At 32.7% G+C, this 8555-nt stretch overlaps 3 protein-coding genes across 3 annotated transcripts; 1 reads left to right on the forward strand and 2 right to left on the reverse strand.

Annotated features, from left to right (window-relative positions):
* Positions 1 to 401: 401 nt before the first annotated feature.
* Positions 402 to 2926, reverse strand: MONOS_6765 (uncharacterized protein; the record flags this gene model as incomplete). The annotated part of the gene is made up of 2 exons (XM_067877024.1): positions 402 to 435; positions 741 to 2926. 2 exons carry the CDS (start codon positions 2924 to 2926, stop codon positions 402 to 404), a joined length of 2220 nt encoding a protein of 739 aa, XP_067721400.1.
* Positions 2927 to 3789: 863 nt separating this feature from the next.
* Positions 3790 to 5468, reverse strand: MONOS_6764 (uncharacterized protein). The gene is made up of 3 exons (XM_067877023.1): positions 5416 to 5468; positions 4247 to 5328; positions 3790 to 4057 (listed from the first exon to the last, which is right to left on the reverse strand). The coding sequence occupies exons 1-3, from the start codon at positions 5420 to 5422 to the stop codon at positions 3986 to 3988; spliced, it is 1161 nt and encodes a 386-aa protein (XP_067721401.1). The 5' UTR covers positions 5423 to 5468; the 3' UTR covers positions 3790 to 3985.
* A 301-nt stretch (positions 5469 to 5769) lies between these two features.
* MONOS_6763 (uncharacterized protein) lies at positions 5770 to 7689 on the forward strand (the record flags this gene model as incomplete). Its single annotated transcript, XM_067877022.1, has 4 exons — positions 5770 to 5932; positions 5988 to 6052; positions 6115 to 6476; positions 6549 to 7689. 4 exons carry the CDS (start codon positions 5770 to 5772, stop codon positions 6895 to 6897), a joined length of 939 nt encoding a protein of 312 aa, XP_067721402.1. The 3' UTR covers positions 6898 to 7689.
* Between the last annotated feature and the right edge of the window lie 866 nt (positions 7690 to 8555).

Consider the following 8555-nt stretch of genomic DNA (forward strand, 5'->3'; position numbering starts at 1 on the left):
AAGAAGAAAGAGAAGAAGAAGAAGAAGAAGAAGAAGAAGAAGAAGAAGAAGAAGAAGAAGAAGAAGAAGAAGAAGAAGAAGAAGAAGAAGAAGAAAGAGGAGGAGAAGAAGAAGCAGAAGAAGAAGTATTATTGTTATTGTTATTTATGCTGTTCTGATCGAATTGTCGAAGGGAGTTGAGAAGGAGGGAATAAAAATGCATGTGAATGTGAAGGAGCATCAGATGGAATGCGCTGAGAGTGAGAAAAGGAAGCTCTTCTTGAAGAAAATGAGAAGAAGAAGAGGAGGAGGAGGAGGAGGAAGAAGAAGAGGAAGAAGAAGTTAAAGTTATTTGACTTGAAGGTGTTAGAGGCATCGGAACAGAAGAAGAGGAAGAGAAAGTAGAAGCAGCTGGAAGCAATTTACTTGGCAAATTTGAAGAATTCGGTGAATTTTCTATTAAATTCATTTTTTGTGTATTGTTTTGACTCATTTTCTGTTCAGAAGCAGTCAAAGAAACATTAAAACGAGGCGCAGGAAAAGGTTTTAATTGACAAGAATCGCTTTCTTCTTCACTTGTTTCTTCATTTTCATTGAAATTTCTTCTTCTCTTTTGAATTTTCTTGCTTTTCCTGCTTTTCTCGCTTTTTTTCTCGCTTCTTTTCCCACTTCTTCTGCTTTTATTAGCAAGATCATCATCATCATCATCATCATATTCTTCTTCTTCTTCTTCATTGTTATTATTGAATGGACTATCAAACATAGCAGAAGTTGGAGTTTTAGGTGTTTTAGGCGATTTTGGTGAAAAAGGCGAATAAAAAGAAGAAGAATAAGGCGATGTTGGAATTGCTCCTCCTTCACTGTCATATTCTTCCGAACTCAAATTATTGTCCCTCTTCCTTCTTCTTTCTCTTTCTCTTTCTCTTTCTTTCTTTCTTTCTCTTTCTCTTTCCTTTCTCTTCCTTCTTTCTCCTTCTTTTCTCTTCCTCTGAACTTCTATGTTTTCCCTCGCTTTCTTCACTTCGTTCATCAAATGTATTCGACTTATCAAATTCACCAACACATCCAAAACACTCACAATTCTTTTCAAAAGCCGTTTGGCGCTGTTTCGCGCTTCCAAATTAAGCATCGCAGCGAAAATTCCGCTGGCTGCCTCGTTTTGCTGCTTCAGCCATATCTCCTGGGCAGTTGCGGAATAAAGAGAAAGAGATTTGCTGTAGATGTGTTCGAGAGAAGAAGAGGAGGAGGAAGAGGAAGAAGATGACGAAGAAGATGATGATGAGGATGAAGGGGAAGAAGAGAGGGAAGAAGGGGAAGAAGAAGAAGAGCGAGTGTGTAATGTATTTTGAGGTGATTTTTGAGGAAGAATTTCTTTTGAATGAGAAACAGAAGAAGAAGAAGAAGAAGAAGAAGTTGATGATGATGATGAAGATGATGATGAAGCTGAATGAACATAATTTGTGTTATGATTGTTGCTGTTGTTGATTTTAGCAAATGACACGAGATATTTGCAAAGTGACACTAAAAATGGCGAAATTACATGTTTTTGGTGAGTTAACCATTTTCTCGTTGTTTTGCGCATTTCAATCGCTTCTTTTCCTCTTTTTTCGTTTTCTTCTTCTCCTTCTTCTTCTCCTTCTTTTCCTTCTTTCTCTTTCTCTCCTTCTTCTTTTTCTTCTCTTTTCCCTTTCTCCCTCCCTCTCCTCCTCTCCTCCACATTCATAATTTCTCCGCTCCACCAATTAATTTCTCCGATCGTTTCTTTGTTTCTCTCTCTGTTTATTTTCTGCTGCGAAAGAAGAAGAAAATGTCTGTGAATGAGCAAGGCGCCTGTAACAATCAGTTTTCGTGTCAAAAGCGAAGAAATCTCACAAAACTTGTCTAAAAATGTGGGTTTGGAGAAAGAAGAGGAGGAGGAGGAGGAAAGGGGGAAAGAAGAAGAAAAGAGAGAAGAAGAAGGGAAATAAGAAGAGGAGGAGGAGGAATATGGTTGAATCAAAAATGGATGTTGTTGATGTGACTGAATATTTGTGTATGAAGAATGAAATGAAGGAGTGCGAAATGAAGAAGAGGAGGAGGAAGAAGAGAAAGAAGAGGAAGAGGAAGAAGAAGAAGAAGAAGAAGGAAATGTTGGAATTGGTTGAGATGAAGTGTTCTGAAACAGCAATTCGGATGAATTGAAAGGATGAGAAGAAGAAGAAGCAGAAGAAGAGGAGGAAGAAGAAGAAGAAGAAGAGGAAGAGGAAGAGGAAGACGCAGAAGAAGCAGAAGAAGAATTGACAATATTTGAAGCTTGCACATTTTTTATCGAGTCTGACTGCATCTGTCCAGCAGATTGGTGAAATGGCAGTAAATTTTGCTGCATTTGTGGTATTTTCTCTATTTTCTCTGTTTGCTCTAATTTCAATGAATTTATTGAATTTGATGCATTTTGTGCTTCAATTGGCTGAAGTGATTGTGATTTGTCTGAACATTCAGAAAAGAGAGAGTGAATTTCATTCAACTGAGCAGTGGCATTGCGGGCAGTATATATCAGCTGCTTTTGAAGAAAAATGTCATCAGCTCGGAAAAATGAAGAAGAAGGAGAAGAAATAGAGGAAGAAGAAGAGGAGGAGGAAAGGAAAGAAGAAGAACTTTTTGAATGTTTTATTTGTGAAGGAGAAGTGAAATGTGTTGTTTCTGAAGCTGATTGCTTCGGATGAGTACGAGGTTGAAGGGAAATGGAAGGGGAAAATGAAGATGAAGGTGAATGAGATGGAGAATGAATATCTTGATGAAAAGTTGATTGATTAAAATAAAGAGAGATGTTAAAAGAAAGTGCGAGGAATATTGCTTGGCCTTTGTCTTGGAGCGATTCAAGGCAAAGACTGTTACTTTGTTCTGATTCTTCTTTGGCACTTTCAACTGGTGGTGTGTCGAAAAACAATTGAATTTCGTCCAATGTCATTGACTGAAAGAAGTAATGGCAGTTCTTTTGGAATAAATAAAAAACCTTTCGAAGGGAATATTTGGTTGTCTCTGAACGTTTTTGAAAAGAGTTTGCAAGAATTGCAACTAGTTGAGTGATTGTAAATGGAATTTTTACCGTGTTTGAGCTCTTATCCGAATCTTGGGCCAATTTATCTTGAATCCAAAGAAGAAGCGCTTCAATTCCATTTCGCCCCTCAAAAACTAATGATGAAAGAGTCAGCTTTTCAAATAATTGCCACAGAAGAGATTCTTCCGCGCCTTCTTTTTCTTTCACAATTGAAACAGCTATTTCATGTGCCTGGGATTGTGAAAATAATTTTGAATCCTTCAGACATCTTTCCATTTGAGAAATTTTCCCAAACTGTCTCAGATTACTAGATCTATGGTGAGACTGATAAAATGTCCCGTGTTGCTCCAAAAATCGATCGAAAATAGCAGGAAGAATCCATGTTCCATCTTGTTTCATTGAAAGTGAAGGCAAAAAAGTTACAAATGGATTGTTCTCTTTTGATAATTTAATTTTTGAAACTGACAGGCGGCTATTCCCTGATAAAATCGATTTTTGTTCAGTCTTGCTTGACAATGAATTTATCGTTCGTTTTTGAAGTTTTGTTTCTTCATCTAAATTCCATTTATGTAAGGCAGAATCCAAAAAAGAAGTATTATCGCTTTCATCATCAATTTCTAAAGCAAATGATTCGTTTTGAATTGGTTCGTTTTCTGGATATCGAAGTACAAAATGCACCCATTCAAGAAGAAGATTTTTAAACGCATTTTGAAGCTTCTGGCTCATGAATCCAACTTCAAAAAATGCGAATTTTTATTAAAAATAATAATGGGTTTCTCAACATCAACGACATGTTATGAATAGTCCACCAAAAGCGAGGAAATGATACAAAGATAGGATGAACATTCATATCTCAAAAAAATTAATCAATTGGAAAATATTGAAAATAAAATTCAACGGCATCAATAACAAAACATATGATTAAACTTCTTAGCTTTAAAAAAAAAACTGTTCTCAAAACATTTTCAGTTAATATGCAACATCACGATGTTGCCTATAATCTGGCATTGGAGCGGAAAGATCGTCACGTGCTTGTGGTTTCTGAATAATTGAATGATTCAAATTATTAGACAAATATCAAACAGATAAAAAATGAAAGTATTTCATAAATTTCAATAAAAGTAAAAAGTGTGTAGAAAAAAATTAAAAACACAAATATTAATATACAAATACATATAAATAAATTTTTTGTTTTGAAAATAGAAAAATAAAAATGTTTGTAAAGCACACTTGTTTGCAAGCCATGCAAGCAGAAATCATGACTAAGAATAAGAAGATAACAATAATAAAGGCAATAGCTACAACAATGCTGAGCCATCCGCCAAGCATATCCTTCATGTATTTAATGATAGTTGAAAATGTCACGTTGGACATGCATTTTGCTTTTTCGGCATCGTCTTTGATGAGCCCGCAGAGATTTTCCTGAAGTGCCACTTGCATTTCTAAGCATGTCTTCTGATTGTCACCTGAGCACATGTTATCCAAGACCTTGAAGACGGCTGTCTGTGCAGCTATGCCCACAATGCCCACAGCAAGGAATGCAATAAACAGAATAATAACACCAATCAAGTAGATAAACAAGAGGCATCGTGACTTGTGCCCACAGCATGCGGAGATTAAACCAAATAATCCCCAAAGAAGCAACAAAGCACCAACAACGATAACTACAACGAATACAGGGGTTCCTATTGTAACTGTTGAAAACTTGGTTCCAGATGCAACTAAAAATCCACTTAATCCTGCAATAACTATTCCGACAACGAACATCACAATTGATCCTGCAGCGATAAAGAACTTGAAAAATAGTTGATACCCCATATGGAACGATGTGACAATCAGTACAAAAAAGATCACTCCACCAATCACACAGCACACAACACCAACAGTCGTAACTGAAGTAATTATTGTCTTGACAAATTTGTTAACATCTGCGAGATCAGCTTTTGATATTCCAGAAAAAATCTTCACAATCTGATCTTTGCTTTGTGTCATGATCCATTCGATCGTTGGTTTAATGCATATGCAAGCAATTCCCAAAATAACAAAGACAATGCACAATACCATCATCACAATGAAGAAAAGAACTATGCAAAAAGTATATTTTCCTTTCTCACGTGGGTTATATGCAGCACCCAAAAATCCACAAACTGAAACTCCCAATCCTAGAACACCAAATATTATAACTCCTACACCAAATGCAGCAAATCCTTTCATATTCACTGTTGCAATAATTCCAATGATTGTTGCAGCAAGGAATAAAAGCATTAATACGATGGAAATAATCCTCAAAAATATTTTCGTGCACTTATTAGCTATATGGTAAAATAACAAAAATCAAATTGAAAAATACACGTAAAATAAGTAGTTCAAATATTTGTGATAAATTATCACTTGCAAACCAGCCATTTGATGAATTCAATTCACAATAGTGAATATATGAATATATTCAAATAAAGGGGATTCTTGCCATAATAATGTTAGTGCTTTGTTGTCAGTGTTTATTTATTGAATGAAATTGTTAACATGAATGAAAACAATTTTATCAAAATTCACAGCAGTTTTCCAAATCGTTTGCATGACATTTTCTTCCATTCCATTGATCAATATTTTAATTGAATTTGCAGGAATGTGTTTTTTGCCGGAAATTGCCTAAAATGATATCTTTAGTGTTATCGATAACATAAAGCTGAATAATACTCAAAGATAAATCATCACAAATTTTGATCATAATTTTGCATAATAAAAATATTGAAATGGTGTTTGAGAAGATATGTCTCAGCCTGGGAGTATCTGAAAAAGATATTAATGAAGGAACAGCGTTTCGTAAGCATACTCGCACTTTCCAGTTGGCTGTTACAACATATCGAATTATTGTTTCAATTTACATGACAACATATATAATTATTGGACTATTTAGTTTGCAACAATAAGTTTCTATTTTTTTAAAATATGAATACATTCTTTTTTGTAGGAGATAGATGCACCCTCGAATTTTATACGAATCAAAGTTACTACATCACAGCATTGTACTTTTTCGTTTGCCTTTTTTTTGTTGTTGTTATTGTTTCTGAAAACGAAGGAATATCAATTTTATATAGGTCATGTCTTCATATGGTTTTGATAAAACGTCAAATGATGACTCTTTGACAAGATTTAACAAGCACAATAAAAAACCACAGCAAAGAGAAGGGCTTGTTTATATATTCGCTATTCTTGGTTGTACAGGAAGCGCAACCGCTACTTTAGGGTACTGGATTTTTCTCTTTAAAGAAGAACCAGAAATTTCCTTTGAAATTTTGTGGTTCGCGATCAATCCACATGGATTTTCGTTGCTTTTGCTGATGATTGACTTAGTTTTTTTTAATTATGTAACTTTTAAATACATACATATGGTAATTCCACTTGTGTATGTTATATGTTATGCGGCATTTGCATGGCTTTATTACGCGATCAATCACATGTGTGAATCAATTATATTGATTGCAATTTTTTTTAATATTTAAAAATGTTGAACATTTGAAAATTTTTAAAGTTGGATATATTCATTCCTATCTCCTTCAAACGCCTATTCGCACCTGGCATATCCAACTCTTTTAGTGACTCCTTGCTTTATTTATCTTCTTGTGAAAGTTGTACTTGATTTGTGCAGAAAGTACATTCCATCTGATTATGTTGAGCAGTTTGGCTCACCTAAGCAAACACAAAATATTTGTGAAGTCGACACTTTGCAACCAAATTGTTCCCAACAAAAATCAAAAAAAGCTGAGGAAACAGAAATTGCTGATAGCCTCAAAACAAATGTTGCGTTGTCGTCAACTCCTTTTATTGTTGTTTGTGAAGAAAAAATTGAGGATGATCTCAAAAGTCAACGAGAAATTTGATTTATTTAGATTTGTATGTTGTTACAATTACAAGGCATTGCTCTTTCGGTAAATCCATCAACTTACCAATTTGCTTGTTGCTGTGGTGGTGGTTATGAAATGATTTGCATTTGCCGCTTGAAAAATGTTGTCATTTTTTACGTGCTTGATTCTTTATTAAACTCCTATCTGGGTTGAGCATTAATGTATAAAATCACCTTAATGATTTTTTTTGTTGTTGTTTTATGTAAAAAAAAGAAAAATTATCTGCATTTGATGAAATTTTGGTCTTGAAATGTTGCTTGTTCTCATTTATATACTTTGAATTTGAATTTTTTTATTCATCGAAAAACGTCATTTAATTATTTTTTTTTTTGACTATCAGAAAGAGTGTATAGTCAATGTATTTCAGTTTATTGTTTTTTCTTTTTTTTCATTATATATTAATATTAAGACTTTATTAGTTGTGTATTAGTTTCACTCTTTTTCAATGATGTATTCCATTTAGATATGGGATAAAATATTTTGCTTTTTGAATTTTGTTCCACATAATATTTTCAAATCTTTTTCTCATTTTAATATTTTTTCTGTAATTGTTTGCATTGTTATTGTTGATTTATAATGAAATGATTGCAGAAAAAGTTTTGAACAAATCTCAGTTTTATTCATAATTGCAAAATTTTTGCCCCATATGCTTTGCTGATTTTAACATCTTTTTTAGAATTAGGGTGGTTTTGTATTTCCGGACTTTTTTTTAATCTGAACATTTTTTTATCAGTATATCTCACTCTTTAAAACCAAAAAATAGAAAAATCATATTGAACCAGATTTGAACACAGATTAAATGTAAATGGTTTTTTTTTTTTTTTTTTTTTTTTTTTTTTTTTTTTTTTTTTTTTTTTTTTTATCGGAAAAAAAATGAAAAATAATAATAATAATATAAATAAAATTCAGAAATAAAAAAACAATTTTTCTTGAACCTTGCTGAATATTTCAATTTTGCACAGCAAATTTGATGCGTTTTCATCCATTTCCTTTTTTCACTATTTATTTGTTATTTCACAAATTAATTGAATGATTCTTTTTGATATCACATTTTTCAATTCAAAAATAAAAATTTGAATATTTCCCTTGAATATTAACTAATGAATACTGTAAAATAAAAAGGTTTGTTAAATATATATTCATCAATATTTCTGGTGAAATATTTATTTTTTAAACTATCGTGATAAATTTTGAATTCGAACTCAAAATCTCTTCCCTTCGACAAACAACATTCGAAAAATCAGTGTCCCGGAAAAAGTTATGATTTCCAAAATAATCACCTATTATATTTGTTATTCATTTTGAAAAGTTGCAAATGTTTCATATCTCGGTCAAAAATTGTACCTTGTTTGATAATTTTACACCATTAATTGTTCAAATTTTGTGAACTGGTTAGGGGGAAAATACGGACTTTCAAGTTTTTTTTGCACAAGGCATTGAAAAATTACTTCACTCATAACTTTATTACGCAAACTCAGATTTCAAAAAATTTTTGATTTTCATATCCATAAACATGCATCATTGAAATAAAAACACAAAGTTTTGTGGCATTTCACGAATGTCAAAAAATAAACCCATTTTAATTGTGTTTTTTTGATCTCAAAAAGTTTTTTAAAAGTGCATGATTTTTCAAT

This window comes from Monocercomonoides exilis (genome assembly GCF_001643675.1).
Source record: "Monocercomonoides exilis strain PA203 chromosome Unknown scaffold47-789622, whole genome shotgun sequence".
Classification (NCBI taxonomy): Eukaryota; Preaxostyla; order Oxymonadida; family Polymastigidae; genus Monocercomonoides; species Monocercomonoides exilis.

Excerpts from the sequence above, each read along its gene's own strand:
- MONOS_6764 (XM_067877023.1), bottom strand. Across the intron at positions 4,058-4,246 it reads CTTGCATGGCTTGCAAACAA|AAACCACAAGCACGTGACGA; the intron begins GTGTGCTTTACA and ends TCAATTATTCAG.